Here is a 16,968-nt window from a genome sequence, read left to right as displayed (position 1 = left end):
TGGACTAGATGACCTTCAGGGGTCCCTTCCAACCCTGATATTCTATGATTCTATGATTCTATGGACAGGCAACTTGGCTGTAGGCAAATCGAAAGAGTTGAACTTGAAGGGTTGAATCGTCACTTGGGCCTCTGGGTTGATTAAGTTGGGGTCCACTAAGGATTGATGGATAGCTGACACCTGCACTCCAGTGTCCCTCCACGCTGTAACCTTCTTCCCGCCCACACTCACAGTTTCCCTTCACTCTAAGGGTATCTGGGAGGCATCTGGGCCTGAGGACCTTTGGTGTGACCCCAGTGCAATGAACTGTAATCTGTTGGGGTTCTTGGGGCAGTTGGCCTTCACATGCCCCAGCTCATTACATTTAAAACATCGCCCAGTTGACTGGTAACTGTGGCGAGGTGGGTTGCTGGAGAATGGTGTGGTGGGACGATAAGGTGTCTGGGGTTTTCCTTGGGATGTAGGTGGGGCCTTGGGTTGCCCCCGGTGATAGGGTTTTGTTTCAGATTGTCCCTTCTGATATTTGCTCCAACTGCTACTGTTTTTTTTTCTTTTCGGCCACCTCCACCCATTTGGCTCCAATCTCCCCCGCCTCGATTACAGTTTTGGGCTTCCCATCTAGGATGTACCTTTCTATTTCCTCAGGAACACCCTAGATTCATAGATTCATAGATATTTAGGTCAGAAGGGACCATTATGATCATCTAGTCTGACCTCCTGCACAACGCAGGCCACAGAATTTCACCCACCACTCCTACAAAAAAAACCTCACACCTATATCTGTGCTATTGAAGTCCTCAAATTGTAGTTTAAAGACCTCAAGGAGCAGAGAATCCTCCAGCAAGTGACCCGTGCCCCATGCTACAGAGGAAGGCGAAAAACCTCCAGGGCCTCTTCCAATCTGCCCTGGAGGAAAATTCCTTCCCGACCCCAAATATGGCGATCAGCTAAACCCTGAGCATATGGGCAAGATTCATCAGCCAGATACTACAGAAAATTCTTTCCCAGAAAACCCTCTAAGAACTGCTCCATTTGCATTAGGAAGGGCAACTCTTCTGGAGATTTAACACTTGCTCCTGATATCCAGGCATCCCAATGTTTCACAATGTGGTAGGCATGTCAAGTAAATGACATGCCTGGTTTCCACCTTAGGGCTCTGAACCGCGGATGGGAATGCTCGGGTGTTAGCCCCATTCTGACTCTCATCTGGGTTTTAAAAAGTTCATAACTGTTCATGTGTTCCTTAGGCATTTCAGCTGCCACCTCTGATAAGGGTCCACTGAGCTGCGACCTCAGCTCTACCAATGGAGTGGTCTGTAGAGATGCTGTACCCAAGGCAGGACCTTTCGAAGTTTTCTAAGAAGGCCTCGGTATCATCGCCTGCCTTGTAAGTGGGGAACTTTCTGGAATGGAAAGGGGTACCTGAGAAGGATTGCTAGGGTTGGTTGGTATATTCTGCTGAGCCCTTGCCTTCTCCATCTCCAGTGCATGCTTCCTCTCTTTCTCTTTCTCCTCCATAGCTCTCTTGTGGGCAGCTTCCTCTGCCTCCACAGCTCTCTTGTGGGTAGCTTCCTCTGCCTCCACGCAGGCTTTTTCTGCCTTCATCTCCAAGCACCTTAAGGCCATCTGTCTATCATGCTCTTTTTGTTTCTCTTCAGCTTCAAATCTGGCCAGCTCTTGTTTATTAGCTGCTTCACTGGTAGTCATTTTCCTGCTTTCTTGTGCTTAACTCTAGCTATACCCGAGAGTTAGGGGGGAAAAAAAAAACTTGTGAATTTCCCTGCAGGAGGTTAACTACCCTGCCTTTAGGTAGAGAAAACTCCAGCTCAGAAAAGAAAAATCCCTTTGTAAAAAAACTAACACCTCTGTCTCCAGGCAAATAGACAGAAAACCCTCAAGCTGCTCTCAGCTTAAAAACAAACCTCTTCAGGTCTGTGCTTTTGGTTCAAAATGATCTCTGGTTCAAAATGATCCCACCGTTCTGCCACCATGTCAGGTGCCAGCAAGGTTAGCTGAGCTTCTTAACCCTTTACAGGTAACAGGATGTTGCCTCTGGCCAGGAGGGATTTTATAGCACTGTATACAGAAAGGTGGTTACCCTTCCCTTTATATTTATGACACCCCCCATCTCCTGCTTCCAATGACATTGTCCCCCAACCTGTCACCTGCTCCATCTGACCCCTTCTAGCAACCAAGTCCTCCATTCCAATAAGCAGAGATAGAATTTCAAATGAGACTGCATCTTCTGCAAAGTATTTCAGGAATGTAGGGGAATTAAACTTCAAATAGTAGGTTTCCTTTTTTTTCATTTCCAAATATAAAGACATCATGCAACTTGTCATGTTAATGTTAAAAAATCTCCTTCATACTCTTCCGATTTTAATAATTAATAATGACGACAGCGAATTTTGTGCTCTCATATGGCACCAGGCTGACACTCCAGGAGTCTGATCTCCACTGTTTACCAAGCCATGGAATACAGAGTACACATGCAACACAGAAAAACGAAAGGTGAAATGCTGTACCTATTTTCACAGTAAATGATATTGAGGTCCATATTTACGCGAGTAACAAACATGTGGCAGTCGATTCTGACTTCATTGATTGTAGGAGGTGGCAAAGCATGAGCCACAACTACAAGCCCCATGATTTGGCTAGGGACTGTCCTCCCATGGGACAGTGACACTCTCAGTCGTAACCGGCCTGTTATATGGATCACCTGCAAAATAAAAAGAATAAAAGAAACCCCTGTGAATTCATGATGCAAATGTGACATCATCTTTTTTAAAGGACAACATTGTTATTCTAAAGAGCACTTTACTCCATCAAAAATTATATTTAGTAACTGCCAGGATCAGTGTTAAGCTTATTAATATTGGCTGTCAACATGTTCTAAATGTCCTCATGGCAAGAAAGAAGAAAAGTACATAATAGCCAAATGTTTCAATTTATCAAATCTAAAACTCAGAACTTCTGTGTTATTGATTTTTTTTCAAAGAAAGAAAGGACAAATTAGAAAATCAAGGGAATGAAGTAAGAGATATAAAATTGAAGTAATGGGGGTAGAAAGGGAAGACTAATTTTAAAACATTTGGAGATTAAAATGTGAGACAAAAGGAGCAGCATTTTTGAAACTTTTCCAGGACCCATTTAATTGAATTGCCAGTCATCTACATCTTAGAGACACTACTTACATCCTTGAATTACTTCTTTGTGGTTGGCAATACAAGAAGCATGAGCCTGCAAGTGATCAATGGGTTCAACTGCGCAGACACCAAGCATTTTACAGCTGCAGAGTTACTAGTCAAGCCTTGATTTAGCTTAATGCACTGTGCATGTGCTGAGAACTTTTGGAGCTGAATGAGAGGCAGAGGTTTTCGTTCCCCTATTTACACGATGAACACTAAGCAAAACTGTTAGGATATAGATATGCAGGCCTGTCTGTAAAGACTTATACACTAAGAATTTAGGTGTATTCTTATCACTTAGCTAGTTATAGAGGTATAAAAGAAAGAATCAAAATCACTGTCTGCCGGTGTAAGGTCCTTCTCTTACTGTGACAGTCTGAGGCCCTGTTCTTAGGCTAAGGCCTTTGGCTAAGCAGCAGAAGCAGCCATAAGCTGGGAAGCGAACGGTCACATCCTCACATTCCAAACTAGTCACACTGAAATAAGGTGCTATTGGCTGTTAGGAATACAATCCTGTCCTATCACCTCCAGAGAAAGGGAAGTGCCTAGAAAATGTAAAAGGAAACTTAGTGTGATAGCATCCTGTCTGGCAAGAACTCACTTACCAATAGCTGGGATGTGAAATCCTCACTTCTGTATTGTTTTGTCATTATAGTTCCCACTTTGCTATTGTTTGTCAGTATAATCCCTGTCTGGTTCTGTGATTGTTTCTGTCTGCTGTATAATTAATTTTGCTGGGTGTAAACTAATTAAGGTGGTGGGATATAATTGGTTACATAATCATGCTACAATATATTAGGATTGGTTAGTTAAATTTCAGGAAAATGATTGGTTAAGGTATAGCTAAGCAGAACTCAAGTTTTACTATATAGTCTGCAGTCAATCAGGAAGTGTGGGGGGGAATGGGAACAGGGAATGGGGTTGGGGAAATTGGAATCATGTTTTGCTAAGTGGGGGAACGGGAACAGGTAAGGCTCTGTGGTGTCAGAGCTGGGAAGAGGGACACTAAGGAAGGAAACTGGAATCATGCTTGTGGAAGTTCATCCCAATAAACATCAAATTGTTCGCACCTTTGGACTTCGGGTATTGTTGCTCTCTCTTCATGCAAGAAGGACCAGGGAAGTAGTGGGTAAAGGAATAAGCCCCTAACAAAAATACACCCAGGAGATCCAGCTGCTCCATTTGAGATTGCAACTCAGTGCTGCTTGCTGAAGCTGAATGATTATGAAACTATCGGAAAGGACTGACCTATAATTTCTGACTCAGCTGCCTCAGAAGCCTTACTGTGGACAGATAAAATGATGTCCTTTGAAAAAAAATTAAAATGAATAGTACCTGTGCCAGGTATCAGACTGGCAGCTCTGGAGACTGCAGGCCTATATTCACACAACAGGGACATCATGGGCAGTGGCAGTGCCAACTGTCCCCACCTTTTATCCTGCCAGCATCTCAGTATCAGCCTGGAAAGAAGGCCTCGAGGACAGAGAATTCAGGCTCCATGATGCATTCAGCCCTCAGCATCTCTATTGAGAGTGCCCACAAAGATGCCAACATGTGCCAGTTGTGATGGTGTGGATACATATCTACTGGGAACTGAAACTCATTTCACAAAGATTAGATAACAGTCTGCAGCTTTTGGTCACTACTGATATAAGGGCTATTCTTAGTGGTGAGTGAGAGGTAAAAGGCTCTGTGTTCCATTGGCAATCTCTTAAACCATGAAGTGCACCCAAAATTAAATCTCATTTAAGCTAATAGAACAACAAATTAAAGCTTGAAGTTATTTTTTTGATTCACAATCTTTAAAAATCTCTCTTTTATCCAATATTTTACATTTGTGACCACAGTCAGTGAGGTAGTTCTGAATGGGGAGGATGATTAGCTTGTGGTTTTGTCCATTTCAGTTATAGATTTATGACCATCCACATCTGAGGTAATTATTACTTAAATTCATACTTAATGCACCTTCAGAGGGCAAACTATTTGGTGAACATATGCCTAGAGGCAAGGATGCAAAAATACCATTTCAAATACACATTTTTTGCAAGACCTTATTAACTAATGAAGAAATAGCTAAAGAAACAGGATTTTCTTCACAGGAGGGATACAAATAGCATACTTTCCCCCTTCTAGCTAGGCTTACACATATGCTTATTTACCATTATCTCTCTCACTTTATCATGCAACTTCGTCTTACTGCAGAAACACAAATCCGTAAATGCTTGGAAAAATGCTGCTTTTTAATGAAACCAGAAATAATGTAAAAAATAATCCTATGCTCAATGTACTAGGCTAAATGCATTTTTTTAAAGGAATGCCTATGCTAAGATGTTTGAAGTTGGCATTAACACTTGGGGAGAACTTTGAGATACATCTTACTTAAGATTCATTTTTTATCTCCCACACCTATTTTTGGAATACTCCATGTCATTCATTGCTAAATGTCAAAAAGATTTGTTTTGAACAAGTGCTTATTAAATTGGTATCCAGTTTCTCCTCGATCTTTCAGTGAAACTGCAGCTCTGCGTTTGTATCACCATCACTAGAGATTGCCCAAAGCTAACTCCGCTATACTCAAGCACTGCTGAACTTTGGGAAAGTTTGTACCTGGATTCAAGCCATGCAGCTAGTCCCTAACTCTATCATAACTGAACCATGTCCTCAGGTCCAAACAGCTTCAAATTTTGGGGTCAGATCTAAATTGAATTTTGGCTGCTGCACTGGGAAATCTGCAACAAATTCCCATCAGTTCTGACACATGTTCTGTTGAATCAGTATTAAAAGAGGTGGGAACTCCAGTTCAGACAAAGTTCTCATGCTGAAACATCTTCTATCTCCACTTTAGTCAAACCCATTCTGTAACAAATCTAATTGGCGGTAATACTAGTTTTAGCTGTCAGGACCTTATCTATATTGTGCCTGTCACCATTTTTAACACCAATTCAACTAAACTAGCATTAAAACTGGTAGAATTTTTGGGGTAAATTACCTCCATGTGGCTAAGACTCATGTCCAATCAATCCGATAGCAGCAGACAATAACATCCTATATATAGTACTATGACTTTAATGACATTAAGTGGAAATATAAACTGTTTTGTATGTCCCCAGACAGGCTTGTGCAGCCCGTATTGCTGCATCTTTACTGCTATTTTAGCCATGCAGGTACGCTGACCCATGCTGCAAATCACATCTCTGATTGCAGTGTAAACCTAGCCTAACAAAACTTCTTTACATTAACCACTGTGCAGCTTCCCCCAAAACTCTGTCGGTGCACCTCCCAAGTTAATGGGGTGCACTGAAGGTCATGGTAAGACTCCCATTAATGTCAGTGGTAATTGGATCAGGTCTCTATTCCAGAATCTGTTTTGATCAGAGACTTTTAGAAGATGCTGCGAACTGTTTGGTGATACTGATCTGAGGGGACTATAAGCCTGCCAAACAGAGCCTCTCTTGTGACCTGATCTGCATCTGACTTTAAACACAGGTTAGTGCATAAACTTATCCCACCCCTATTATTGCTCATGGTGTCATCCAGTCTTATTAAACTTCTACTTAAAGGAACAGGTGGGTGAACCAAAAAACATTTCATAACAGTAGGACTGTTAATGTATAATGAGTATAAGAAGTATAATGTTGTGAAGGCGTCAAGATGAAGCAATAAAAAAACCTATTAAAATCTTCTGCACTGAAAAATATAATTCTTTTGTTAAAAAAGTATTCTAAATTAACTCTACCTGACGCTCAAATATTTAAAAAAACATTGTTTCGCTTTTGTTTTTTTCTCTGATACAAAAATGGATGTGCAAATGTTGTAACTACATGTAAACACAGTGGATGAAGAGTATGCTTGGACAAATATATATTTCTTTTCCCTGCCATATGCTCCTCTTAGTCATCTGTTAGCAATAAGCACTTAGATGTGCTCTACTAATGTCTACTCATTATAAACAAGCACATCACAAAGACCTTGATAAAACCTTCCCTCTGTTAATACTTAAGAAAAGGAAAGCCCAGTAATTGAAAAATACATCTGGAACTTGCTCATCGTACTTTAGAGTTAAATCTCACCTCTAGAGATGGAAAGATTTTCTTTATCAAAAGACATCTTTAAATATGATGTCTATTATTTTTCTCGTATATGTGATGTAAGGAGTAAGGACATGTATTACCCGGGGCAATAAAAACCTGCGGGCATGAAAAATCTGTGAATTTCACCTTTCAGATTTTCCTATGTTCTTCAAAAACTTAAACTTCCATTAAAAATAAAGTTACAAACTAACTCTTTTGGTCCATATGTAAATCACTGTCCTAGTTTGCTATCAGATTTAAACCAGCCCATTGACAGAAGTGTCAACTCAGACTATTTATCTTAATGGGGTGTTAACTTCTGGGTGTTCATGTGATCATTTAGAACCAAATTTTCTCATGAGGCTCACGTATGAAAAATGTACAGAGCTATTGTGCATCCTTATTTGTGTGCAAAGATAGGTAGCTATGTATATAAAATGGCTAAATGCACATGCACACGGCTACTTCGGTGTCTCACCAGTCAACTAACACATGCGTTTATCCAATTTACACACACAGTTATTTAGTGTATGCACAAGTGCTGATATATTTTGCTCATTCAAATAGTGATACTCTATCCTTTGTAGGCCAGCAACACAGAATTCTTTCAAACTATGAACACTTATTTTGAGCCACTGAAATAAACTGTAGAATATTTTTACAAAATTACAATTAAACAAACTTCTCTTTATTCTTTTTTTTAAATTAACACTTATTTTTAAAAAATCACATAACTATTTACTAAACATTGTATATAAGTAGTAAAGCCCTTTCCTGACGTGAATGGACACAGAGGACTACAGTGCCTTTGTAACTATATAATTGTTTGTCTCGAGACTGGGAAAAGAAAGCTCACAGAACCAGAAATCTAAAGATCATTCCACCCTTTCCTGCTATCTGTGGCCAGTTGTCTTATGTTTTTCTCAATATATATAAATATTTCTTCTCTCTCTCTCTCTCTTACACACACAGACACACAAATAGTGGGAAAAGAGAGGCATGTAGTCCATGAACCTATACAAATATCTTAGCAACTGGGTGCAGCAAGCTCACTATTATTCACACTGAATACCGAGTGAGCCTTATCTATCAACCATAAAAGTTGTGGCCTTCAGCGCCCATTGAAGCACAAGTCCGATTTCAAGTAGGACATGTAGTATACATAACAGATACATATTTTTTAGTTCAGATTCTTCTTTAGTAGCTGCAATCCCTTCATAGACACCTGCCAAACTCACTCGGAAAACAGAAAATGGGTTTAAAATGAAATTGTTAATACATCTGGACTCAGGGCGTATTTTGTGTTTAAAAAGTCAACATTTATCACAGAGTGGTTTGAGAAACTACAGTTACTTCCCTCTCCTTTCAGTAACTCACACAGCCCTTTGGGATAATTGAAGGCACAGTGGCCGCTACTTCATCCTTGGAGATATTATACAGCACTTCCCATCTACACAGGGGACATATTAATGCATCTGAACAGCAGTGGTTACTCTGGACGTGTCCCTGGCCCCTACACAAGAATTCCCCCAATGAGTTCCCCTGGAACCACACCGGTTCCACTGCAAGAGGGTGAACTTTACTAGTGGAGGAAGAGGAACAACTGGCCTACAAGACTGCTTTTATGCCACTTCGCCTGCCTTAGCCAGAATTTGACCTGTAGACTTTCCTAAAGGAAATGCAGATGAATTTATTGTGATAAAGAAGAATGTACATCAACAATTAACCTACAGAGAAAAGAAATCCAGGCTTTTACCCCAATAAAACACTGCACATGTGGAAAAATGGATAAAAGAATTACCCTTTAACACCTTTGATTATTAATTTAACCAGGCACATCACAGTTGCTTATTATAATAAAATATATGGGGGAAAATGATGAAAATCCTAAGAATAAAATGATTAAGGGCATGACACTGTCCCCCTCTTTCACATTGAGAAGTTCCTTCCTCTGTGTGGTCATATTTGGATGAATGGGAATACCAGAAGAGTAAGCTATTCCTTCTCAATGTGAGTAAAGAATTTGGCCCGGAGTGTAATAAAGAAACAATCCTTAAAGCTGCCATTGTAAAAGAAATGGGCTGTTTTTAACTGGGAAAAAGTCATAAAGGTCTGGGAAATGAACAGCAGAGCAGAGGTAGTTTAAAAATAATTAATAATAATATATCTGGACATCAAAATTTTATATAGTAATAGATTAATATGAAGGTGGCCTATTTTAATGTTGACTTTTCATTCTATTTCGTAAGAGCATCTGCATTGTTTTATTATAGGATAATATATTAGCTTTCATCATTTATCTGCATAGTATACTGTTATACACATATATTTTTATTATGCTTATTGTTTGCATCTCAGAATTAAATCTGAGGTCCAATCCTGCACTGACACTATTTTTGTGAATAACAGTTGCAGGATCAAGAGACCTGGTTGTCCTGACATAGTCAGGTTCTCCACCCTCCTGTGAAGAACAGACTTCATTCTTTTCATTGTGAAATACATTATAATTCATTGTCTCAGCAATGTGGGTTCTCTTTCCTTTGGTGTGATTTTGTATTAATTGGACCTGTACAACATCCTGGTTTCGTCTCAATAGAAAGTGATGCAGAGTTGCTATTAAAGAAATCAGCCATATAGCATAAACTATCTATTGGAACCTAATATACATATTTTGTCAAGGGATCATACATCACAACATTTTGTAATCATGCCTACTACAGCTGTGATTATAAAACTATTCAATTTCACGATCAAAACCATAAATAGAAGACCAAACGTTCCACTATTAAAAAGTATTCTTTGAATATGTGTGTGCTGTTAGTAATGCGACATGCCAGGTTTTATATTTAATACCTTTGAACCCTTTTCCTATTTAGATGTCTTAATAACAACTCAGCCTGTCAGCAGTGCAGTACTTTTTTCATATTCCAAAGCCTGCAAATAAGCACTTCAAGAAGATCAACATTAAAAAGAAAAAGAAAAAAATTAAAATTGAAATCACCACACTGCAACCTGAAATAGTAGCCATGAAAAATTGGTTTTAAAAAAGAATATTTTTTGAAGTAATTGGCACAAAGACCATTCTAGTGCAGATTGCTGCAAGAGCGCTCTTGGCAAGAACATCATAAGCCCTAGCAAAACTTTAATATGCTCAAGCAGCCAAATACAAACTGACACCAGGAACCCAAGTGTGGCAACAAACAGGAGAAATATAAAGTATCTCAATTTAATACAAACCTACATACAAAGGGATCAATTTTTACAATTCATGGTTTAGCATACAATACAGCGGTCCTCAGAGTGAATATAGAGTAGTTATACATAAGAAATTAGAATTACCAAGTCTAGGGAATTTCTCAAGAGTCCTTTTGATATGTAATACAGCAAGTATAAAGACTGAAAAACCAGACATCAATGTATTAAATGAGCTCAGGTTGAGATCTATTTAGAAAAGACAGGTTTAAGCTGGAAGAAGAATCTCTTTGATATGACCTCCAGAGCAGACCATTTGCTGAAGGATTCAAGATGAGCAGATTTACCCTTACACATCCACTTGCTACAGAGCTGCTTTTAAATCTGCACTCTACAATATCTAAAATAAGGTTACTACATACTCTTACTGTAGAAATAAGGCCTGCACAATACAGAAGATTAAGAACCGAGGATTTTCTTGTGTTTCTAGCAAGGTTTAGAATTCACTTGTATGCGGAGTTCCGCGAATAAACATGAAACATGGTTAAGTTTAAAAATTAGCTAATGTAACTAACTCCTATCTAAATTATCTATTGCAGAATCTAAATATGGCTGGTCTAAGCTGGGAATCTGGAGCTCCTCAGATTCTTTCTTAGTGTGCATCTCAAAAACAACCTTGATTTGTGGCCAACACTTATGTTAACCCTGAAACTCAAAAGATGGCTCCAGTTTTACAGCTTCGGTGACAAAGATTTTTCCCTGCAAACCCCATGGTGTTCAAATGTGTTGTATTTTTTTTCTCTCAGGGAATGTTTGAAGTCCCCTTTAAAAATAATGCCTCAAGGATATTTTTTCCCCTAATACCATTTAAAGAAATTTGAAAGCATTTGGTTCTTGAAGTGTGCAGAGTTCTAATGAAGCAATCATCAACTCAGCCCATGGACACAATCTCACAAGCCGCTTCTCATACCAAGATTCTGACAGTTCTTTTAATATGAAATTAAACTTGAGAAAAGGTCTCTTGTTTTATCTGCTACAATGCTAAGGTTTACTGGACTGGTTCAAAAACATGGCTGGCTCCATCCTTCTGCAGTTGAAAGATGGTGAAAAGGTTAAAAAAAAAGTTGGCCAGGATCAGATGTGTCATTGGCAATGCAGTCTATTGCACTAAAGATAACCAATAATAAGTATTCTTCAGAAGTATTGTCTGCATTCCTATCATGGGAGGGAGAAATAAAGCATTTTATCTGATGTAGTTCTTAGCAGCCAAACCATTACCGTAGGTGATTCTCTGCACAGCAAGCAAGGACTAGATAAAACAAAAATATTTTATATTAATGTATTTTCCCCACACATAGAAAAAGGGCAGAACATGCTGTTGTCTGTAAAGAAAGAAATGGATTCCCCAAATTTGCCTCAATTAAAATAATGTGTGTGTTCTAACTCATTGTTTTTCAATCGGGTGTGGGGTGCAACCCCCAAAAGGGTCATGGGGAGGTTCAGGATGAGTCACAGGCAGCAGACCCTTGCTTTGTGGCTAGTTGGGAGAGTGGGTCTCAAATTTTTTTGTTTTAAGATGGGGGTCACAATACAGAAAAGTTTGAAAACCACTGTTCTAACTCAATTAATACTGTGGTTTTATTGCTTGTGCTAATGCTGTTTGCTGCAGGCAGTGGCAGATTACCATATGGGCCCATGAAGCCTGTGCCCTAGGGTCCTGGCCAATTGAGGGGCCCCTGGAACCTGTAACTCCGGCTCCACCCCCTGCTCCTCCTCTCCCTCCCCCCAGGGTCCCGCCACCCTGCTTCGCCTCCTCCCCCTTGAGGCCCCGCCCACTGGCCAGGCCAGACAAAAGCAGGAGCTGTGGTAGCGTAAGCACTAAGCATATTCCTCCTGTGTAGAGCTGCCCCCACACCCCAAACCTCTCTCCTTCCCCCTCCCTCCCACAGAGATCTTGGTCCCCTGAGCCCCTCTCCCTCCCGCTACCCACCCAGCCCCTTTCCTTCCCCCGTTTTACACATGGATACAGTGAAACACACAGGGGTTAAGTGAATTGCCTATAGTCAAGCACAACGTGAATCAAGTATCACTGCTAGTTCGAGAATTCAAGAGTCCTGACACCCAGTCTCCAATAGACAACACTGTTTTAATAAAAAACCTCATGTCTCAGCTATTACGATATTTGGCACTTAGGCAGAGTTCTCTGGCATAATGCTGTATTATGTGTCCAGACAACTGCAGCTGTCCATTCTCACTCACCTGAAACTACAGGCCCAAAACTACTGCATTGAACCATTTATTTCCATTTATCTTTATTTCTATGCTGTCCGGGCAGCTGTGTGGAGCCCTGGACCCTCCACCTGTCCTGGGCGAGGAGCCGGGGTGCCTGAGAGCAGCCCCCAGCCCGTGACCCTGCTGTCCAGGGAACGCCATCCAGGACAGGTGGAGGGTCCAAGGCTCCCCACAGCAGCCAAGGCTCAGTGGCCAACTCTTACCACGGCCTGGCTTCCGGCCAGGCCAGGAGGCAGCCATGGGGAGGGGAGAGGGGAGGAGCAGGGGGTGGGGCCCTGTGGTGAAGGTGAGGAGGTAGCAGGGTTCTTTGTGCCCAGAGGCCCAATAAATCTTAATCAGCCTCTGGCTTCAGGATCTCACAGAAGCAAACAACTGTTTTGTTTTAATGCTTGCTTGTTTTTCCCAGCATAGCACAAGTTCTGTTGACTGCACAACTGCCCTTCCTGGGGACAGTAGCTATACATTCCTGCCAGGGCTCCCCATGAGATGAGCTGAATGCGTGCACTTGCCTCCCGTCTGGCCATAGGCCCTCTTCAAGTGGCAGTGACCACTTCGTGGCTCCAGGCTGCCGCTGTTAGCAGACTTTATGCCTTCAGAAGCCAGGCAACTATTCAGGTGCACAGCATCCATTTTATGCATGTGAAAACTGATCCCCACAGAGATGAAGTAAAATTCCCAAGAGTCACACAGCAAGACAGTATCAGAACCCAGATTAAAACCCAGATCTCGTCACTCCCAGGCTTATGCCTAATTTGCGAGACACCAGTTCCTAGTTGGCAAATTACAACTTCCCTGGGTTTCCATTTCCCCATTTATCAAATGAGGAAAAGGACATTTATCACAGCTGAAATCTGAAAATGGACAGAATAAATTCATAGATTCCAGAACCAGATAGGACCATTGTGATCATCTAGTCTGACCTCCTGCATATCACAGGCCTTACAATTTTCCCAAAACAATTACAAGAGTATATCTTGTACAAAAACATCCAATCTTGATTTAAACTATCAGTGATGGAGAATCCACTATGACCATGGGTAAATTGTTCCAATGGTTAATTACTCTCACTGTTATAAATTTATGCCTTATTTCCAGTCTGAATTTGTCTAGCTTCAACTTCCAGCCACTGGATCATGTTATACCATTCTCTGAAGAGCACATTATTAAATATTTGTTCCCCATGCAGATATTTCTGGACTGTAATCAAGTCACCCCTTATCCTGCTCTTTTGTTGAGCGAAATAGATGGAGCTCCTTGAGTCTAGCACTGTAAGACATGTTTTCTAATCCTTTAATTATTGTGGCTTTTTTCTGAACCATCTCCAATTTATCAATATCCTTTCTTGAATTGTGGGCACCAGAACTGGACACAGTATTCCAGCAGCAGTCTCGCCAATGCCAAATAGAGAGGTAAAATAACCTCTCTACTCCTACTTGAGATGCTCCTGTTTATGCATTCTAGGATTGCATTAACTCCTTTGGTCACTGGTTCTCACTGGAAGCTCACGTTCAGCTGATTATCCACCATGACGCTCAAATCTTTTTCAGAGTCTCCGCTTCCCAGGATAGAGTCCCCCATCTTGTAAGTACAGCCTACATTCTTTGCTGCTAACTGTATACATTTAGCTGTATTACAACACATATATTTTGCTTGCACCCAGTTTACCAAGTGATCCAGATCTCTCTGAATCAGTGCCCTGTCCTCATTGTTATTTACCACAACCCCAATTATTGTGTCATCTGCAAACTTTGTCAGTGATGATTTTATGTTTTCTTCCAGGTTATTGATAGAAATGTTAAATAGTGTAGGGCCAAGGATCACCCTGTCAGACCCCGTGTCCACAGCCACAGGCAGAGTAAGTAAATAAGTATAATTAAACCCTCATGTTTAAACTGAGACACAAAGAGAGATTTGTCTGGTGCTGTTATTAAGGAGGTACTGTAATCTAATGTATGAGACATCAGTGTGGTCTTCATGAAACATGGGTTGAGATCCTGGTTCTGGAAAAAAACACAACTAGCTGTGTGAACTTGTATAAATCATTTAATCTCTCTGAGTCTTAGTTACCCCCTCTGAAAAATGGGAGCAATTATAAATATCTGCTTTATATGGTAGTTATCAGACACAATTATATAATGGTGGGAACAAATCAGGAGTGCCAGGATCCCAGACCAGTGTGCTATGAGAAAATGTGCTTATATGCACTGTGGTTTCTAAGGATACAGTGCCATCACATTCTCCTCTTGCAGCTTTTTCAGAATTTGCAAATATAAATTTGAGTGAAAGAGGCTGAGTTTTCATAAATGTCCAGAAAGTGAAATTTACTCTTCACTGCATTTTGTCAAAATTACTCCAATTATATAGAATTTTCAGAAACTCAAAATCAAGCAGATTTTGTGGTTAAAATTCTTTGCAATGAGCATTTCACCCAGCCATATTATAAAGACTTCTGATTCACTTAGTTGGTGGAGCATCCCAATCAGTTGTGGCCCACCTGGTGAGGCATCTGGTTTCTTTTGGAAAAGCAGACTTTTATTTCATGTAGAGATGAATGATCTTTGAAAAGCTCTGACCTTCTCCTTGACAGCAACAAATGGACTACTATGTATGATTTGTTTCTGTAATCCACTTAATGTAACAAGTTAGATTATGGATAGTAATTTATTTGTAAAAATCATAATAAAACTGCATTGTTTTAAATGCCAGGTGTGGACAAATGGGGAGCAGGAACTGGTGAGAGAAGGTTCCTATTCTTAGGTCTAAACTGAAGAATTATGGCTGTCCCTTGGATTATGTGCACTTGGAATCAATTTAGTAATTTTTAATTCACTGATTTTCCCTTGTTTGCTTAACATTTATTAATTGATTATTGTGCTCATGCAATTAATTCAAAAGCTGGCAGTTTAACACAGAGAGATTAATTTCTTTAACTAATATGCCACCAAAAATACATTTTTTTGAAGAACATAACTTTCAAATTAATCACATTATACATGAGATACAGTGGTGGTGTTTCATGACATCTGCCAATGTTAACTAGGCTTTTCTCTCTGTTTTATTAAAGGGACAAGAGAATGTTAGAAGAACTCTCTCTCTTTCACCTTTTGCAATGCTAACCAAGCAACAGTCTGGTTATCTGAGATTTGTACTTTGCAAAACAAAGAGTCAAAAGACAACAACCCATCTTTCAAGTGTGTGATTATTTCAGGCCTGCTCTTATTGAAATAAATGGGGGATTTGCCCTTGACTTCAGCAGGAGCAGGATCTGTACCTTCATGACAACCTTGGAGGTTTCCTACCTGCCAAGTGTCACTCATCTGGAATGACAGACCCACATCTTCACCCTGATGTAACTCTTTCACTCATGCTGGCTGAAATGTTTACTTCTAAGGAAGGCAGTGAGCAACGTTTCTCCTTCAGCTGCTCTTCCTGGATTTCAGAGGCTATTCCTAGAGTTCCAAGCAGGCATCCAAGGCTTCCTGCTCCTTTACTTCCCATTCTCACTGCTCTCTCTGCTGGTTCCTCATCCTCACTGTGCCTCTCAGTGTAACAGAGTGGAGCAGGAAGTGGAGAGGAATAGGCACTGTTAATAACTCATGATTTTATTTCGGATCTTGCAATATGTGGTGTTGTATGTAAAGCCCCAGTCCTTGGTGTCTTGTCATGAGAGTCTCAACTTTTATTAAAATACCCAAGCATTTATCCCTCATGTTTGTGAAGAAAAGATTGAAAATGGTAATCCAGGTGTAACTGAATGCCCAGAAACCAAAAGGAAGTAAAAAGATCCATACATGTATCACAGACAAGGTCAGCTCCCAGACTGCTGAACTGGGCAGCACAGTAATGGGGGGAGGTGAGCAGTCCTCAGTGGTGAAAGAACAGGTTCAGGACTATTTAGAAAAGCTGGCCATGCACAAGTCCATGGGGCCGGATCTAATGCATCCAAGGGTGCTGAGGGAGTTGGCTGATGTGATTGCAGAGCCATTGGCCATTATCTTTGAAAACTCGTGGCGATCGGGGGAGGTCCTGGACGATTGGAAAAAGGCAAATATAGTGCCCCGTTTTAAAAAAGGGAAGAAAGAGAGTCTGGGGAACTACAGACCGGTCAGCCTCACCTCAGTCCCTGGAAAAATCATGGACCAGGTCCTCAAGGAATCCATTCTGAAGCACTTGGAGGAGAGGAAGGAGATCAGGAACAGTCAACATGGATTCACCAAGGGCAAGTC

General features: G+C 40.6%; 1 protein-coding gene across 1 annotated transcript in view; it reads right to left on the bottom strand.

The window, feature by feature from the left end:
• The window catches only part of NPAS3 (neuronal PAS domain protein 3), an 846,484-nt gene that overhangs the window by 51,909 nt on the left and 777,607 nt on the right, over positions 1-16,968 (bottom strand). The window contains exon 9 of the mRNA XM_077820328.1: positions 2,526-2,719. Within this exon, the coding sequence (XP_077676454.1) occupies positions 2,526-2,719 (194 nt within the window). The remainder of the gene's footprint in view (positions 1-2,525; positions 2,720-16,968) is intronic.

The sequence above is a fragment of the Eretmochelys imbricata genome, chromosome 6 (assembly GCF_965152235.1).
Source record: "Eretmochelys imbricata isolate rEreImb1 chromosome 6, rEreImb1.hap1, whole genome shotgun sequence".
NCBI classification, from domain to species: Eukaryota; Metazoa; Chordata; order Testudines; family Cheloniidae; genus Eretmochelys; species Eretmochelys imbricata.
Note: the sequence above shows the minus strand (reverse complement) of the source record. Positions and strands in the feature narration are given on the sequence as shown.